This window comes from Abrus precatorius, unplaced genomic scaffold (genome assembly GCF_003935025.1).
Source record: "Abrus precatorius isolate BTA unplaced genomic scaffold, Abrus_2018 Scaffold2, whole genome shotgun sequence".
NCBI classification, from domain to species: Eukaryota; Viridiplantae; Streptophyta; class Magnoliopsida; order Fabales; family Fabaceae; genus Abrus; species Abrus precatorius.
In genome coordinates, this window is record NW_020874362.1 from 15,778,694 (window position 1) to 15,798,913 (window position 20,220).

The window sequence follows — 20,220 nt, forward strand, 5'->3', positions numbered from 1 at the left end:
TCAGCAGCCCCAATTCCCTCCCAATATAAAAGAGAGAATCAACCACAATGAAGGAGAAGATAGCCTTCATGGTTGAAAGACAAAACTCCTTAGCTGAGAGGCAGAATGAGTTGCACAACAGTATGACGGCTGGCATCATGCTCCTGGAAGGTGTTCTCATGAACATTGGTCAAAAGATGGGCATGACCAAAGAAGACTTGTACCACACTCCAGATCAAGCAGAGAATGCCCAATGCCTGAGGTCAACTGTCTTCAAAGACCTCTCCATCTACAGAACTCATTTTCCTCCACCAACAGCTGCTGTAGAAGAGGAAGAAGATGATGAAGAAGAGGATGATTTGGAAGATAAGGATGAGAATGAAGATGAAGAGTAGATTAGGAATTTAAATTTCTGTCATTAGTTTAATTTTTGTAAACAGATTGTAATTAGAATTTCAGACTTTTGAGTGTTGTAATTACATTTTAGTTTTATTTTGGTTATGAACAATTCTGTTTTAAATATCTACTAGCTTTGAATTTTATTGAGTTTTTTATCTGATAATTGATGAACAACTTGTGATGTTTTTGTGCAGACCATGCTCTCAAACTCTGAACAAGAAGCGCATGGAATGATTAAAATATGCACAGCTACCATGAAAGGGGGGTTTAATTCTATACCTCTATTTTCATGTGTACAACTTACATTTTGCATAAATTTTTCACAAGTTAGAAAAATATTAAACTGCATTAGATTTTGTTTTCTTGATAAATAAACCTGATTTTCACCTGATTGAAATTCTGATTGTTGAATTACATAAGTTGTTTTTCTCATTCTTAACATGATTGTCATACTTGTATTTTTTAAAAAATAAAGCAGTCTTGCCATTTTATTCATGCAAATTCTTGAAGTAAATAGTGAACTGAATTGATGAATATTATCCATTTACTTCCTTGGTGAGACTTGATGAATTCACTTTTTATTATATTTTTACTTGCCTTTTTGGTGCTCCTTAATAGAAGAAATGGACTTAGATAGTGCAAATAATATAGAAATTACATTTTGAGTAAATATCATAGGTTTATCAATTTTTGGTTAATTTGCATTTAATTACATAGATATAGATTGCAATTTTAATTATCTTGATGATTTTGCAGAATGCCCAAGTTAAATTTGAGAAATCTTGGTCCTTGGATGAAAGTTGCCCCCAAAGTAGCCACTTTTGGGAGCAAAAGTGGCAACTACAGCAAGTCTGGGCATTAAAAGTTCCAAAGTAGCCACTTTCAAGACCAAAAGTGACAACTCCAGAAGCTCCAGGGACGCTAAATTGGAAGCATGATGCGCGTGGTTACTATGGGCTCTCAAAGTAACCACGCGCACCAAAGTAGCTACTATCAAGCCCAAAAGTGACAACTCCAGAAGCTCCAGGGATGCTAATTTTGAAGCCTTCCTGCGCGTGGTTACTATGGGCTCTCAAAGTAACCACGCGCACCAAAGTAGCTACTTTCAGCACAAATAGTGGCAACTCCAGAGAAGCGGCAATCCTTCCATCCTGCGTGTGGACACTTTCAAGGCCCAAAGTGGACACTTTCAAAGGCTAAAGTGGACACTTTGGTGACATGTCATCCACTATAAATAGATTTTAGGAACTTTTGACACTTTACACAATTTTCTTTGCCAAATTGGGATAATTTCTTATGACATTGGAGTCTTGGGTGACAGCCAAGGGTCCTCTATAGGTTTTAATTTCCAATTTCTCCTTTGATTTTTGTTGAATTTACATTAATGATGTTTACGTTCTTGCATTTCTTTCTCTCTTTTGTGAAGCCCATCCACATGGAGGGCTAAACTTCCTTGTAATTCCTAGTCAATGCACATGAATCTTGAATTCTTGGGATTAATTGCAATACAAATCTTTCTTTCCTTGAATTTATTAACCCCAATCTCTGAATGAAATGGAATTTGCATGAAGGGAACATTGCTTAATGAACCCTAATTTACCTAACGAAATTCTAATTCAAAATTGCTTAATTTTGGTTAATCCTTGAGGTTGCTTATTCTTAGGGATAGAGATTGGAGCCCATTAAGATGCTTAATTTTAATTGGGATGTTAAAGTTAGTCTTCGCTTGTTAGATTAACTTAATTTAAGGGAAAGAAAGGGGATTATTGAATCATTTGGAAGAATAATGATAGAACCCATTGCTTGACTAGGGATTACTCATTTTAATTGATTGAATTTCATTAAATTTACATTTCGTTCTTGATTAAAACCTGGAAATTGACAAAACTCCCCCCAATTTACTTGCTTTAAAATACATGTTTACACTTGTTTGATGTATGTTCCCAACCAAAAATTCCTTGGAGACGACCTAGGATAACACCCTAGTACTGCATTCATTTCTTTGCATATTTGATGAGGATTAACGACAATCTTTTGCATGACGAATAGCTAAAATATCGTTTCATCAAGACTTGAACCTTTTCATTCATTGATGTGTGACTGATCTCAAATTCTAATTTACTCTCTAGAACTTGCTTTGTTTCTTAACTGAATATGTTGTTTTGCACTAATCACATAAAGGATGGAGGCCATTATTCAGATTTACCTAGTGAGCCAAAAAGACTGCCTTTCATTCTTGAATGTCCTAGTTAGCCCCTTTGAGCTGATAGCCTTTCTTTGATTAACCTCAATACAAGCTTTCCTAGAAAAACCATTTTACCTATTCAAATAGAAAAGAGGCAAATTGAGTTGAATCAAAGATAAGTTTTAAAACTAAGTTTGGGGTAACATCATGTTTCTAGTGCATTACTTGAGGACAAGCAATGTTCTAAGTTTGGGATAGAAAAGGATTGAGAAAAGGATTGAAATGAATTAAGAAAGTTAGAAAAAGTCATGCAGAGAAAATATGAAAAAGAAGTAAAAAGCTGCAAGTAAAAATAGAAAAATGAAAAAGAAATAAAAAGAAATCAGCAAATCAAAAAGGAAAAGGAAATTGGTAGATAATTCTGCAAAAATTTAAACTGTGATTGAAAATTGATTAAGAATAGAAACAGTTGATGCAGCCCTTACTAAGTTTAAAAGCTTATCTACTCAATTTGCATCTTTTTCTGTTTGAAATTAGCTGCATTGATATCCTGAATTCATTGAAATCATACATGTCCTTGAGCCTTAATATTACCTAAAAAGTCCTCTTGATATGTGATTAATTGTAAATTTCCAAAGGAGGTAGAGAATATAGGCAAGCTTATGGCAGAGTTTGATGAATTTGGTGATGCTGAGAGCAAACACAAGCTTAAACACTAATTGAGTTAGAGAAACACTTTCTGAGAGCTGTGATAATGTTTCTCAACTCTGTTTGCATGTAGCTTTAATGATTTGCTTGATTGAAATGAATGAGATTGTGCAGCAAACAGATAAGTCAAGTGTGACTATCATGATGAAGAATTGGTGAATGACTTAGTGAGAAAACAATTAGAAGGCATTGAAGTAAAATGATTTTTTAATCTGAATTTTTCTGAAAAATGTAAAAAGTTTTTGGATTCCAATTAATAAGAATTTACACCCTTGATATGTTCTAATTTGCTTGAGGACAAGCAAAAATTCAAGTTTGGGGTAGTGATGAATCCATATTTTACTAGTATTTTACAATAGTTTTTAGTGCAATTAATAAAGAAAACATGCTAGAAATAGTAGAAAACCCTTAAAAAAATAATAAAATGTTGCATGTCACTTTTAAACATAGTTATTTTAAAATTCATTGATTTTCTATGTAAAAAGTGACATTTCAAGTATGCTTTTGTAGGGAATTTTGAGCTAAGTTCATGAGAATTGGATGATCAAGGAAAAATAGAACAAAAGTAGCAAAAAATGGAGGAAAGAAGTTGATAATTGAAAAACAGCCTCTGAGTGATCACTTTCGCTGGTGAAAGTGATCACTCCAGAACCATAAAATGAAGAAGAACTTCTGCGTAATCACTTTTGCTGGTAAAAGTGAGCGTTCCAGAGAATCCTCCAAGAAGAATAGCTGCGCGTGTTCACTATTATCAGCAAAAGTGAACACGCGCAAGAAAGCAGCTTCTGCGTGTTCACTATTTCTAGCAGAAATGAACACGCGCATGACATTAGCAAAGGAAGCTTCTGCGTGGCTACTATTTTCAACAAAAGTGAACACTTTGAAGTACGCGTGGCTACTATCACCAGCAAAAGTGAACACGCACAAGTGGAAATGAAGAATTAGCCTCTGCGTGATTACTATTGCTGGAAAAAGTGATCACGCCAGCAGAGCGGGAATTCTATAAAAGGCAGTTAGCTCAGGAATTCTAGGAGTTTTTTGTTCATTTTTTATTTTCCATTTGTTTTTGTTGTTGAGAGAGTCAAAGGGGGAGATTGAGGACGAACACCAAGCTTCATTTCTTGAGGGATCAGATTGGAGATTGGCTTGAAGATGTTTCTTCTTTGTTCATTCTCTTCTACTCTTCTCTTCTCTTCTCTTCTCTTTTTGTAATGTTTGCTTAAACTCTTTGTGGTTAAGAATTGTGAATCTGAAATGGAAATGTTGAATTGATTTTGGATCTGAACTTTGAGTTTTGGATTGGATTGAGTGATTGATTCTGCTGTTAAAGTAGTGATTGAATGGAAATTTGATCAACTAATCATAGAGGAACTCTTATCAATGGGAATTGAATTTGTTTCTCAGATCTGAATTAATTACCAAGGTTATTGGTTTCTTAGGGATAAGATATCTTAATCTTGCAATCTTTTGGTTTCTCAAACTTAATGCAGCATTTGATTGGATTAGATCTAACGGATTGGAGTGATTTGATTAGATGCTAGATTCATTGAGGCAAGGGATTATCCTTTGATTAATACAACGTGAAACTGATTGTCATTCCATCTAAATGCTTGAAAGTTCAGAACTTTATTGATTCAATGTTGAAGTTTTGGTGAAACAAATTCCTAACTACTCTTTCTACATCTGTTTACTATATACTTTTGTACTAACTGTTCTGTTTTACTTTCTAATTTCGTTTTTGATACATTCATACCAATTCCATCTGAAATTTGTAAAGCTCAACTAATTGTGATCTTGTGAAGTGGTAATTGAGAACTTTATTCCCTGAGGACAATACTTGGAACTCAATTTGATTCTAAGATTTTTTATAACTTGCTACAACAACACTAGTACACTTGCTAGTCAGTTTACCTTCATTGCAACAGTAGTTGTAAAAAGTGACACTTATGCATATAAGGATAAGAAACTTATTGTTGTTGTTGTTGTTGTGGAGGTCTATTGAAAGTACATATATACCATGGTTCCTTACGTCGACAGGGTACAAATATATAGATTTCATATTTTTAGATACTTTTTCAGACCTATTGCCGATACTAAGTAGCAGCCAAAATTTTGTATCCATTTTTCATGATATTATGCATGGATTAGATATATCATGGCAAATTCTTCAGATTCCATTGTGTCTTTCACAATGCCCATCCATAGCATTGATTGGCGATGGCATTATTCCTCCAACCTTGATTTCCCTACATGAAATTGTTAGCATTATAATTGTAGGAATTAAATTTATCTCTTTTTGATTGGTTTCTCATGTAGTTAACTACCTCTTCTTGAGTAGTTTCTGCACAAAAATTGTTTGGGTGATCTTCTTCACAAAAATCACACCTAAGTGGAGGGTTTGATTGAGCTTAAGGAAAATTTATGGCATGGAGTTATTGTGGTATTTTGGCCATTTATTTTGTCAAAGCCTCAATCTATTAAGATAACAACTTGTTCTGAGCCAGAATTGCATCATTAGTGCTCAAATCTATAACTCCTCTTCTTTGAGATTGGTGTCTTCCATGTTGAGTTTGCTGATCAGAAGATGCTAAGGATTCTATAATTTGAGTAGCTTCATCTAGACCTACATACATCATAGTACCACCAGCTGCTGCATCCAATAACATCTTGACATCCACATCGTAATGGTATCAAAAGTAAGCTAGATTACTCAAACAAACATGCAGTTTAGGGAGCAACCTAGGTCATCTCTCACAAGGATGCAAATGCACATGGTTTCAATATCAATTATGTTGAAAAGGTTATATGTTTGGAGAGTTTTGTGATTAATTCAAATGAAAATTGCTGAGAATTAAATTGTGAACAATAAATGCAAATCGAATTAATAACGAAATGTAAATTGCAATGCAAGTAAAATCAATTGCAATTAAACCGAAAATGAGAAACTGAGAATGAAAACTGAAAAATTGAAACACACAATCTAAGATCCAGAACACAAACACAAACGTGAATTGATTATACCAAGTTTGCTTAAATCTCTTATGCACAACAAATCAGCTAATCAATTGTTTGTTATACAATCAAGAAAAGAAGGCACAACTCAATCAAACTATACTTCCTATGCAATCGCAAAATATAAGGTCAGAAAACAAACTTAGAGCATTAATCGATTTTCCAATTCTTGTTTGAGCAAGTGCAATCCAGAACTCAGTGATGCAATTGAGATCAAAATGCAAAAGGAAACGACTCAGAATTGCAGAATTCTAAACATCTTTCAACCATAAATGCAAAGCAAGATGCAATGGAATTCTAAAAGGTGCAAGAGAATAAGAGAATGGGTAAAAAATGCGAGGTTTTTTAGAAGCGGGAAAGTTTTACAAAACTAAAAAACAAAAAAATGAATTAAGTGTGCTTCCAAATCATCCCCTAACCTCTATAAATAGTAGTCCTAAATGAATAAAAATGAATGGGCCAGGGCTAGGCCGAAAATAAATACAACAAAACCGCAAAAACAAAAGCAATACAAAATCAATACAAAAGTCAAGCTAAAAGTCTGATCTTTTAAAATTCATAGAAAATATCTCTGAACTCCAAAAAGCAATATCCATGTGCCTAAATTGAAGCCCCAGAAGTAAGGAATCCAATGCAAAAAGAATCAGCTAAAAAGGATATCTACAGAAAAAGTTATGGCCAAATTAGTGAACAAAGGTCAAAATAGAAAACATGAACAAAAAAAAAATGAGTATTTACAAAAGTTCTTAATTAATGTGAGAAATGCAAAGACACGTTAATGTAAGAAATAAGGGAATGAAAAGACATCTAAAGGATGCAACAAGACTGTAAATGTGGGAACAAAATATGAGTCATTAAATACCCCCACACTTAAGCTTTTGCACCCCCAAGCAAAAGAAAAGAGAAGGAATCAACGTAAAGCAAAATTTTCCAATGGATCCCTAAGTGTAAGTAATGCGAGCAAGAAAAATGAATCCATCAATCAAAGTATGAAAGAATCAATAGAAACAATCAAGAATGTGCTCCAAACATTAAAAGTAAAGAAGAGTTTCAATCTAATTAAATTATGGATCACAATCAGTAAAATTCTCACACGGATGTGTATCACTCATTCTCCCAAGTGTTTAGGCAAGTAATTTCACTCAAAGTACACTATGAAAGTAAGCATTACCATAGGCTTGAAGAGTCTCTAATTTCTATCATTTAAAACACATGCACCAAAGATCAATAGGACTTGTATTAAGCTTGTAATGTGGCTAAGGTAAAGGTAAGATAAAAGAAAATGTACAAAGCTAAAAACCAAAGAGAAAAGAAGAGCAATGGGGAATGAATTGAAAAACAAGTAAAAATACCTAAAAACTAGCAACACACATTTATTATATTTTTTTTATTTCTTTATTATTATTATTTTATTTTATATATATATATATATATATATATATATATATATTTATTTTTCTATTTTGCAATAACTTCACTATTTCTATACAATCCATTTTTTTTTTCAATCAACTTTCAAAGCATCAAAATTCTCTCAAAATTTTATGAACAAAGCATAAGGTACATAACACCCCTACACTTATTTCCAACCAATTCCCAAAACAATTCCAAAGCTCATCTATTCCCAAAGGTTGGGTGCATCATGGTTTTTCAAGTTACATGGCTTGGACTGAGCTGCAAAATCATCAAGAAAGAGGTGTTAATAAGGCTCAAAGGGGGTAAACCAATGGAATAAATGCAAGGTAAGTCAATTTGGCTAAATTGCTAAAAATCAAAAGAGGGCCTAAATCATATCAAAAGTGCATGTGAACAAATAACATAAAAAAGAATCAAGTCAAGTTCTAGAATACTTACAAACATGAGTGGATCACACAAGAAAGAAGATAAGCTCAAATCTCACTAAGGCGTGCATTCTACCAATCATTGATCCAAAACCTAATTATCATGAAAAACTAGCTAAACTCAAAATGCAAGAAACACATCTATCAAGTTATGAAACTTTCAACTAAGAATGACAATGAAAAGTTGTTCACATAAATGAAATCTAAAAGCAAGGGAATCCAATGAAAAATATGCTAAGGAATACTCCCTTACCCCACACTTAAATCAAACAGTGTCCACAATATGGGAAAAAAAATAGAAAATGCAAAACATATGCATGTAGTCTAAGAATAAAGTGCAAATATATACATGAAAAAGTAAAGAAAATTATAGTGAAATGAAACAAAGTCAAAGAAAACAATGCTCCAAGTGCCTATGTAGACACATCCTCCATCAAAGTAGGCTCCACCAAGGATAAATCAACTATGTTCTGAGCCAGTTTCACTGGTTTCTTTTCTTGGAATAGTTTCAACTGATGACCATTAACTTTAAAAGTCCTGTCGGTAACTTCATCCTGAATCTGAACTGCACTATGAGGAAAAACATGAGTAATCACAAAAGTTCCATCCCATGTAGATCGAAGCTTAACTTTCATTCTATGTAGATCGAAGCTTACCTGCAATCAATTTCAACCGAGAGTTAAACAATTACACCTTCTGGCCTACAGAGAACTCTGTCCTCAGAATATGTGTATCATGAAATCTCCTAACTTTCTATTTATACAATTTAGAATTTCATAGGCTTGCAAGCGTATCTTATCAAGCTCTTGAAGTTGGAGCTTCCTTTCAATTCCAGCCTGCTCAAGTGTCAAGTTACAGCTCTTTACAGCCCAATATGATCTATGCTCAATTTCCACCGAAAGGTGGCATGCTTTACCAAACACCACTCAAAATGGAGACATGCCTAATGGTGTTCAAAAAGTTATCCTCTGAGCCCAGAGAGCATCATCCAGAACCTTACTCTAGTCCTTCCTGTTAGGGTGAACCAACTTTTGCAATAGGTGTTTGACTTCCCTGTTGAATACCTCAGCTTGCCCATTAGTCTGGGGATGATATGGTGTAGCAACTTTGTGTGTAACCCCATACTTCTGGAACAATGCTGCTATGGTCCTGTTACAGAAGTGACTTCCCTGATCACTGATGATAGCCTTAGGCACATTGAACTTGCAAAATATATAGGTACAGAGAAAATTCGAAACAACTTTAGAATCATTAGTTCTGGTGGCCTTTGCTTCCATCCATCTGGACACATAATCAACAGCAAGTAAGATGTAAGAATATCCAGCAGAAACAGGAAAAAGACCCATAAAATCAATGCCCCAAACATCAAAAACTTCACAGAAAATAATGGGCTGTTGAGGCATCTTATGCCTCCTAGTGATAGTCCCTCCTGCCTTTTAACATATCTCACAGCTCTCAGAAAACCTAGCTGTGTCCCTGAATATGGTGGGCCAATAAAATTTGCTGTCCAATACCCTCCTAGTTGTCCTCTGTGGTCCAAAATGGCCTCCAACAGATGTTCCATGACAAAAATGTAAAATATCCTGAAACTCATGGTCAGGAACACAATGACAAATAACCTGGTCATTACAAAATTTCCATAGATATGGATAATCCTAGACATAATATTTAGCATCACTTTTAAGCTTATAAACGTGGGATCTAGATCCATCAGGAGGTATAACAAAGTAACCAAATAATTTACAATATCACCAAACTAGGGTACAGAGTCTATAGAATACAAAGCAAATAAATAATCATCAGGAAAACTGTCACAAATAGGTAAAAGGTCAATGGTCCCTTCAATACAACTCAGGTGATCAGCAACCTGATTCAACACATTACTCCTGTCTTTTATATCAATATTAAACTTCTACAGAAGAAGCATCCATCTGATCAATTTGGGTTTAGCATCGGGCTTCTTCAATAGGAATTTCAGTGCAGCATGATCTGTAAAGACAGTTCTTCAATAGGAATTTCAATAGGAATTTCATGCAGCATTATCTGAGCTGCATCAAGAGTTCTAGAGGCATAAGCAATAACATGTGAAAATTCACCAACCCTTTGAGATAATACAGCTCCAAGTGCATAGTCAAAGGCATCACACTTCAACTCAAAGGAGAGCTCCCAATCTGGTGGTTGTATGATAGGTGCTGTGGTGAGTCTCCTCCTCAAGTCCTCAAACGCCTCCTTAAATGAATCAGTGAATAAAAATGGTACATCCTTCTGCAAAAGACTGGATAGTGGCAGAGCAATCGTGCGGAAATTTCTGATAAATCTCCTATAAAAACTTGCATGTCTAAGGAAAGAACGCACCTCTCGCACAGACACAGGGTAAGATAGAGAGGAAATAACATCAATTTATTTCTTTATTAACCTATATTCCTCTCTTAGAAACAAGATGCCCTAAGACTACACCTTCTCTTACTATAAAATGGCATTTCTCATAATTAAGGACAAGGTTAATCTCAACACATCTTTCCAAAACTCTGGTCAAGTTATGCAAACATGAATCAAAACACAAGAATTCTGGAATGCAAGCTGGGCATGATCACTATTGCTAGTAAAAGTGATTGTTCCAGAGCTTAAACAAAGAAGGGAGTCTGGGCGTGGTCACTCTTACTAGCGAAAGTGAGTGTTCCAGAGAGTTTCTCAGAAGAACATGTTGTGCATTAACACTCTCGTCGGCGAAAGTGAGTGTTCCAGAGAGACTAAATTTTAGCAAGCTCTGCGTAACCACTTTTACCAGTGAAAGTGGATGTTCCAGAAAAACCTTAACTTGGGAAGTTGTGCGTGCCCACTTTTACTCATGAAAGTGAACACGCGCAACCACTCGACCTTCTGCATTGCAACTCTTATCATTAAAAGTGATAGTTTCAGTCTTCCAGAATCACATGAGCTTCTGCGTGGCCACTCTTATGAAGAAAAGTGACTACACGCAGAGGAGGGAAATTCTATAAATACCTGAATAAGCTCAGAACTTGGGGTCTTTTGTTCATTTTCCATTTTTTCTGTTAGATTCTCGTTGAGAGAGAGTGAGAGAGAAGATTGGGGTTGAACCTCGAAGCTCCAAGAAAAGGAATTGGATTGGAGCTCATAAAGATGGCTTCTCTGCGTTTCTTCTCTTCTTCTCCTTCTTTCTCTTACTCTGTTACAATGTTTGCTTAATTTTTTGTAGTTAAGAGTTTATGGACCTTGAATTGATGTATTGATTCACTTCTTGCTTCTGAAATTTGAGTTCTTGGATTAATTGAGTTGTTAATTCTGCTGTCATTCCAATCTTTGAATGGGAATTCGTATGATTAATCAAAGAGGAACATTTGCCAATGGAAGTTGGATTTGCTTCTCTGATCTGAATTAGCAACTAGAATTAGGGATTTCTTAAGGATAAGGGAACCTAATCCTGCAATCCTACAGCTCTAAGTCTTAATGCAACTTGAAATTGAACTTCACCTAAGGGATTAGGGTGGTTTAGTTACTCGTTAAGGTCAATGATTTAAGGAATTAAACTTTGACTATTAATAAGAGAAACTGATTGTCAATTAACCAATTGCTTGAATGTTTAGCGGCATAATTGAATTGATATTGACATTCTTGTGAAATAAATTCCTAACTATCATTCATCCATTTATAATATCAACATTAAATTTGTACTATGTTTTCTGTAAATTCTTTACCTTTTAATTGTTCTTGTTTCTTATTTTCTGAATGTTACAACTCTTGCAAATTCTTATAGCTCAACTAGTTATTGTTCTGTGAATTGATAATTGATTTCCTAATTCCCTGTGGATACGATACTTTGATCTTAAAAATTACTTATTACTTGCTGCAATTCCTAGTGCACTTGCTAGTGTTTAGAATTGTAACAATAGCAACTCTGGCGGGAACCATCTCATTCTCCTGGTTCTACACAATAGTAATCCCAGACTTCTTAGGCACCACTTGTACAGGTGAAACCCATGTACTTTCAGAAATGGGGTAGATGATCCCAGCCATCAGTAGCTTGGTCACCTCTTTCTTTACTACATCAAGAATGGTAGGATTGAGTCTTCTTTGGGGCTGTCTCACTGGTCTAGACTCATCCTCTAAGTGAATCTTGTGCATACATATAGCTGGATTGATTCTAGGAATGTTAGTCAAGGTCCAACCAATGGCTTTCTTGTGCACCTTTAAGACATGCACCAGCTTCTCCTCCTGATCCTCTAGAAGGCTGCTGGAAATAATCACTAAGAACCTCTGCTTTGCATCCAGATAGGCATATTTTAGGTGGTCTGGCAGAGGACTCAAATCTAATGAAGGCGACTACTGAACAAATGATAATGGAGGCTGTGGGGCTGCAGCAGCCATGGATATAACAGAATCTAGACCTGCACCTGCAACGGAAGGTAAAACAACAGAAGATATGGCAGTATCAATCTCAACACAAATGGAACATATGCCACTATCACAGGTGCATCCTGATAAAACATCAAAGTTTAAATCTGAAAACTGAGAAAAATCAAAGTTTGAATCTGAATCCAAATCTACATTTACAGCAACATCAAAACCTATAACATCAATATCAACATCAATATCAGCATCTCTATCTACTACAACATCAACATTAACATCAACTACATCTATATCTAAATCTACATCAGTAAATACATCATCAAAATCTCTATCTACCCTTACAACATCAACTAGAAAAATAGAATGGTCAGAAAACATAGAATGCTCTCAGCTGGATGTCTCATGGCATAAAAAAAATTAAAGTGAACTGTGTCATCTTCGAACTCCATGGACAATGTGCCTGTATCAACATCAATCTTGTTCTTTGCAGTCAACAAAAATGGTCTACCCAGAATCAAAGTTCAGTTCTCATCCTGCATATCACGAATGTAAAAGTCAACTGGAAAAATCAATTGTTAACTTTTACCAACACGTCTTCAAGCACTCCCAAAGGCTGAGCTGTGCTTCGGTTTGCTAACTGAATGATCACATTGGTTGGCTTCAAGTCTCCCAAATGCAACATTTTATACACAACTGATGGCATGACATTAATAGAAGCTCCCAAGTCCAGCAAAGCGCTAGCAAAAGAGGACTGTCCAATTGTGCAGGAAATGGAGAATGTTCCTGAATCACCATATTTCTGTGGAAGGCTAGACTGGGACAAGGATGAAATTGTCTGGACTTTCCTCTTCTTCAAGTTCCTCTTATAAGTATAAAGCTCCTTCAAGAATTTTGCATACCGAGGAATCTGTTTAATAGCATCCAACAAGGGAATTTTAATCTCCACCTTTTTGGAGGTATCCAGCAACTCTTGATCAATCTCTACTCTCCTTACTGTAGGAGCTCTGCATAGAAAAGGAAAGGGAATCTGCTGCTGCTGCATAGAATTATCTAGGACTCCCTCTTCACCTCCACTACCGTCATTGGACTACACATATTTATCTGGAACTATTTTGGCCTGCATTGGACATTTGGTCAGTTCCTTGCCACTTCTCAAAGTAATAGCACTCACATTACCTTAAGGATTAACCACAAGCTGAGAAGGAAGTGCTCCAGACCCTTACTGCTGCAAATTATTCACTAAGGTAGCTAGCTGCCCAATTTGGGTCTGTAAATCTTGAATGGCGGCTAAAACGTTCTGCTGAAACTGTAGACTCTGAGTAGCCATCTGACTGACCAACTCCTCCAAGGAAGGTCCACTACTTGCTTTGGTTGTTGCACAGGGTGTTGTACTGGGTGGTGGTATGGAGGATGTGTAGGCTGCTGTTGCTGGTGATAAGTGTACTTCTGCTGGTGGCCCTGATAAGGAAGGTGTATGCCTGCTACCAAGTGAGTCTCCTGCAGCTGAGAATAAACATCTGTATAATGATCACCTATACAAATACCACATGTTTGCTGGATCTGTGGCACTGCCTAGCCCATAGCCAATTGCCTTACCAAGGAAGTTAATTCAGTAAGCTTATTCTCCAACCTCTGGTTATCAACTGCAGCAACACTACTTGTGGTTGCCTCATGTACAGCTCTGGTGGTCATGTTTCTAGAACTGAATTGTTGAGAGTTCTCTGCCATGTTGGAGATCAAATATCTTGCAGCTGCAAGAGTTTTGTCCATTAAAGCATCTCCACTAGCTACATTAATCATGTTGCGCTCCATAGGCATCAACCTTTCATAGAAGTATTGAATCAGCAGCTGCTCATTTATCTGATGATTTAGACAGGTTGAACAAAGTTTGTTGAACCTCTCCCAGTACTCATATAAGGTCTCTCCTTGCAGTTGTCTAATGCCACTAATTTTTTTTCTTATTGCTGCAGTTTTGGATGCAGGAAAGAATTTCTCTAAGAATCTCCTCTTCATGTCATCCCATGTAGTGATTGCTGTTGCACTACTAGAAAACCTGCAAATATAGACAAATTTATAGACAGATTTTTTTATTATTACAGACGACTTTTAGCATTACAGACAGATTTATAGACGGTTACAGTTCATCTATAATATGCGCGTCAATAAATAATTACAAACAAACAAATTTGTTTATAATTTATAGACAAAAAAATTTGTTCAAAAAAATTGTTTCATTTTTTTATAAATGTTACGCAAAATCTGAGAGAGATACTAACTAGCAAGTGCACTAAGTAGTTGTAGCAAGTAATAAAATTGAGAATTCAATATAAGCCCCAAGTATCGTCCATAAGGATCTTATTTCAATTACCACTTCACAATTTAACAATTAGTTGAGCAAAACAATTCATTTGAGAAGTTTGTGACATGTAAAAGTAAGAAATAGAAACAATAAAAGGTAATAAACTTGCTGCAAAAATAGAGTATGAATTTTTGTATTAAGAATTCTATATGGAAAATAGTTAGGAATCACTTCACCAAATTTTCAATTGCAATGTAGTCATGTTCTAAACTTTTGAGAATTTTAATTGATTGATAATCAATTTCACTTTTTTAACCAAAGGACAATTCCTTGCCTCATTGATCCTAATACCTAATTAAACCTCCCTAATTCCTTAGGTGAAATTTAATCAAATACTGCATTAAGTTTTGGAAATTATAGGATTACTAGATCATGATACTTATTCCTAAGATCTTAATAACCTAGACATATGATTAAGATATGAGAAATAAACTCAATTTTCATTAATGAAAATTCCTCTAAATTCAATTGAATGAAGGATTAGTTCACAACTGCATTAAGAACAGAATCATATACTCAATTCAATTAAAATCTCAAGATCCAATCCACAATTACATAACAACATCAAATCTGGATCCATAGATCCCTAACCAAAAAGGTTTAGAACAACATTACAATGGAAGAAGGAGAAGTAAGAGAAGAAGAAGACAAGAAGCAGAAGAACATCTTCCAAGACCCAATCTTCACACTGATTCCTCTAGCAATAAAGCTTGAAAGTTGCTCCCCACTCTCTCTCTAATTTCCCTTGGAAGTTAAAACAGTTACGAAGTGAAAAATAACAAAAATGAACCAAAGTCCCATTTTCTGAACCTCTAACTTCTATTTATAATGTTTTTCTTGCTTTTTTTCCTTTCCACACATTAATCTCTGAGAATTCTAGCATAAAAGGTCTTCTAGAAGCTTCTATAACTGAATTAGAAACTCAAATTGTCCAAAGTTGACACTTAGAAGTGATATTTAAAATTCAGTTACTTTTGCGTAGACACTTTAAGTGGTTGAAGTGTCTACATGATGAATCCAAATTTTTACTGATATTTTAGCATAATTCTAGCTCATTTAATAAGGAAAATATATGAAGAAAGCAGAAAAACGCAGAAAAAGAGAATGATTGAAAGTTTTATTTCAATTTGTAGTTATTTTCGCATTTGTAGAATTTATGCTTAGTTCTTAAGGAATTTATCTTGTTTTTGAAGGAATAATCTGAGCAAAAGTCATGGAAATGGATTATCAATGGAAAGGAAGAGGAAGAATGGCAATGTTGGACTCCAAAATACAAGAATTATGGGATGCAGGCTGGGCGTGATCACTATTGTTAGTGAAAGTGATCATTCCAGAGCCTAAATGAGAGAGGAGCCTGTGCGTAATCACTTTTATTTACAAGAGTGAGCGTTGCCAGTGTGCGTTATCACTTTCGCCAATGAAAGTGAACGTTCCAGAGAGACTTCATTCCTGATGAGTTGCGCGTTGTCACTTTCGCCAACGAAAGTGAGCGTTCCAGAGGCACTTGTATTAGGACAGCTTGCGCGTGGTTACTATTACTCACGAAAGTAATCACGCGCAGCCCTCGACCTCCTGCGTTGCCACTCTTATGAATTAAAGTGAATGTTCCAGAGAAGCCTTCAACTCTGCAAGTTGCGCGTGGTTACTCTTGCTCTTGAAAGTGAACACGCGCACTACATAAAGCTTCTGCGTGGTTACTTTTGTGAAGAAAAGTGACAACGCGCAGAACTGGGGTTTCTAGAAATACATGATTGAAGCGCGAAACTAGGGGTCTTTTGCTCATTTTCTGTTTTGTTAGTTAGATTCTCATTGAGAGAGAGTGGAGAGAAGATTGGGGTCGAAGCTTGAAGCTCCAAGAAGAGGGATCAGATTGGAGCTCGTGGCCATGGCTGCTCTGCATTCTTCTTCATCATCTTCTTCTTCTTCTTTCTCTGTTTTTGTTGCAATGTGTGCTTAATTTCCCATAGTTAGGGGTTTATGGAACTCGAATTGATGTATTGATTTGACTTTATCTTCTGAACTTTAAGTTCTTGGATTAATTAAGTTGTTAATTCTGCTTTTCATGCAATCTTTGAATGGAAATTCATTTGATTAATCAAGAGGAATCTTTACCAATAGGAATTGGATTGTTTGCTCCGATCTGAATTGGCAACCAGAGTTTAGGGATTTCTTAGGGATAAGGAGACCTAATTCTGCAATCTTATAGTTCTAATTCTTAATGCAACCTGAAATTGAATCTCACCTAAGGGATTAGGGAGGTTTAGTGGATTGTTAGGGTCAATGAGTTAAGGAATTAACCTTTGGCTAGGTATATGTGAAACTGATTGTCAATTATTCAATTGCTTGAATGTTCAGAGGATTTAATTGGATTGATATTGATATTCTTGTGAAGTAAATTCCTAACTATCCTTCATTGCTATTTCATTTCATCACAAATCTTATACTCTGTTTTTCTGCAAGTTCTTTACTTTTGATTGCTCTGATTATTGCTTTTATATGATACAACTCTCTTCCCAAATTCATATGGCTCAAATGGTTATTTTTCTGTGAAGTGATAATTGAGTTCCTAATTCCCTGTGGAGACGATACTCGGATCTTAAATTTACTCATTACTTGTTGCAATCCTAGTGCACTTGCTAGTGTTTAGATTGCAAACAACAAGTTTTTGGCGCCGTTGTCGGGGAATTTGAGTTTCAATATCATTAGTAACATAAGAATAGCTAGATTGAGTATTTTGTTTCTCTGAATTTCTGTAGTATTAGTCTGTAGTTAGACATTTTGTCCATTCTGCATAATTCTGCAGCTTTTAAACTTGTGTTTCAATTACTTTTACTGATATTTGGTGCATAATTTTCGTGGTACAGTTCTGAATACTAACTTGTAGTTTACTTTTGCTTCATTTTGATTTGTATATGCGTGGCAAAAACAAAAACAAATCAACTCTAGTCTTTGATCCTGACATAGACATAACCTTAAGGAGATTGAGAAAAGAGTCTAGAGCAGAAAAAGTCATAGGGAGTGATAGTGAATTAGAAGCTGTCCATTCTCCAGAATTTCAGAACAATCCTAGAGTGAAAAGAACACCTACATTTTTGAGACAACTAAATTCAGAAATAGAGATGGCAAAACAAAATAGAATTAGAACATTAAGGGACTATGCAATTCCTAACATACAAGGTTTTAACTATTCTATAATCAGGCCAACTATTCAAGCCAACCATTTTGAGATTAAACCTGCCTTATTACACTTAGTCCAACAAGATCAGTTTTCTGGTGGAAATTCTGATGATCCTAACCTACATATTTCAAATTTTCTACAGCTATGTGACACCATAAGAATAAATGGGGTTAGTGAAGAAGCCATCAGACTGAGACTATTTCCTTTTTCCTTGAGAGATAGAGCAAAATGCTGGTTACAAGCTCAACCACAAGGAAGCATTACAACTTTGACAGAACTTGTGAACAGGTTTCTAACCAAGTACTTCCATCCATCCAAAGCTGCTAAGCTGAGAGGAGAAATTACATCCTTTGTTCAGCAAGATGGAGAATCATTGTATGAAGCTTGGGAAAGATACAAAGAATTGCTAAGAAGGTGTCCACATCATTGTATTCCAGATTGGATGCAATTGGAAACTTTTTATAATAGGATGAATGCAGTAACAAGAACAATGGTTGATGCTGCTGCTGGAGGTTCATTAAATACAAAGTCCTTGGAAGAAGCTCAGAGGATTATTGACATGATGGCATCTTCAATGTATCAGAATTCAAACTCAAGGAATCAAGGAAGAAACTCTGGTCATGAAGCTAAGGTTCTGGAAACTTTTCTTGCACAAAATCAGCTACAAAATCAAATGTTTTCAGAACAATTAGCTGGCTTAACACAACAAATCAACAATCTGCAAACAGGGAGTATGCCTACCAGTCAGCTAAGTTGTGATTTTTGTGGAGGAAACCATGTAAATGGTGCATGTGAGGCATCCACAAGAGCAAGTGAATTATATGAATAATTTTCAGAGACAACAACCATCATATCCCCTTGGATTTCAATTTTCGAATAATAGAACTCAGCAGTATTCTAATTGGAATAATCAATATTCTGCTGCAAAGAATTCTAACTCAAATTTTCCTTTTTCTAATGCAGGTCCAGCAACACAACAGTCTTATTTTCAGAGGAATTCATCCACTCAACCTCAAGGAAATCAGAAATTTTCCAGACCTATGAATGAGAGGTTGACTGAGATGGAAGAAACTATGCTGCAATTCATGAAGGTGACTCAAACAAGCTTCAAAAACCAAGAAGCTTCCATGAAGAAACTAGAGACACAAATTGGACAATTAGCTGAATAACTATCCAGCAGGGATGAAGGAAGATTTCCAAGCAATACAGTAATCAATCCTAAGGAGCAATGTCAGGCTATAACTACAAGAAGTGGAGCTGTAGTTGCAAGTCTTAAACCTGAAGAAAAGAAAGTAAATGATGTAGTAGAGAGGAAAATTGAACAAGATCTGCAACAAGGAAATTTTAAACTATTGAAGAAAGACCATTTAGAAGAAAAAGAAAAAGTTCCCATGAATTCTGAAAGGAAAACAAAAAAGCAACTCTTTGAGGAAGCTTGTAAGCCAATAGACCCAGAAAAATACAGGAGGCTGCCTTATCCTCAAAGAGTCCAAAATCCTAAACAAGAGGAACAATTCGAAAGGTTTATGAATGTCTTTAAGAAATTACAAATTAACATTCCTTTTGCAGAACCTTTGGAGCAAATGCCTTCATATGCAAAGTTCATGAAAGAACTACTTTCCAGAAAAAAGAAGCTAGAGCATGACAAAACAGTACCTTTGACAGAGGAGTGCAGTGCCATTCTTAAGAGAAAACTTCCTCAAAAGTTCAAAGATCCTGGATCATTTAGCATTCCTTGTGAAATAGGAAACTGCACTGTGGGAAGAGCATTGTGTGACTTGGGAGCAAGCATAAATCTGATGCCATTAGCTGTTCTACAGAAACTTGGCATAGAGGAAGTGAAGCCTACCAACATTACACTGCAGCTAGCTGATAGATCATACACTTATCCATATGGAGTTGTTGAAGATTTATTAGTTAAAGTTGACAAGTTCATTTTTCCTGCAGATTTTGTAATTCTGGACATGGAAGTGGATTCTAACATTCCTTTGATCCTAGGGAGGCCATTTCTTGCAACCGGGAGAGCTTTAATAGATGTGCAAAAAGGTGAACTTATGCTTCGAGTTCAAGATGAGAAGGTAATATTTAATGTGTTTGAAGCTTTAAAATATCCAGTTGAAGATAATACATGTATGAAGGTAGATATACTGGATGCTTTTATTACACAACACCATATGAAAGAATTTGA

The 20,220-nt window shown here is 35.5% G+C and overlaps 1 protein-coding gene and 1 non-coding gene across 2 annotated transcripts; both read right to left on the minus strand.

Moving 5' to 3' along the window:
• Window positions 1–8,537: 8,537 nt before the first annotated feature.
• Window positions 8,538–9,527, minus strand: LOC113859517 (uncharacterized protein K02A2.6-like). Its single transcript, XM_027492269.1, has 2 exons — window positions 9,189–9,527; window positions 8,538–8,780 (listed from the first exon to the last, which is right to left on the minus strand). The coding sequence occupies exons 1-2, from the start codon at window positions 9,525–9,527 to the stop codon at window positions 8,538–8,540; spliced, it is 582 nt and encodes a 193-aa protein (XP_027348070.1).
• Window positions 9,528–18,357: 8,830 nt separating this feature from the next.
• Window positions 18,358–18,464, minus strand: LOC113860482. Its single transcript, XR_003503934.1, has one exon. It is a non-coding gene; the product is annotated as a small nucleolar RNA R71 (small nucleolar RNA).
• Window positions 18,465–20,220: the final 1,756 nt, after the last annotated feature.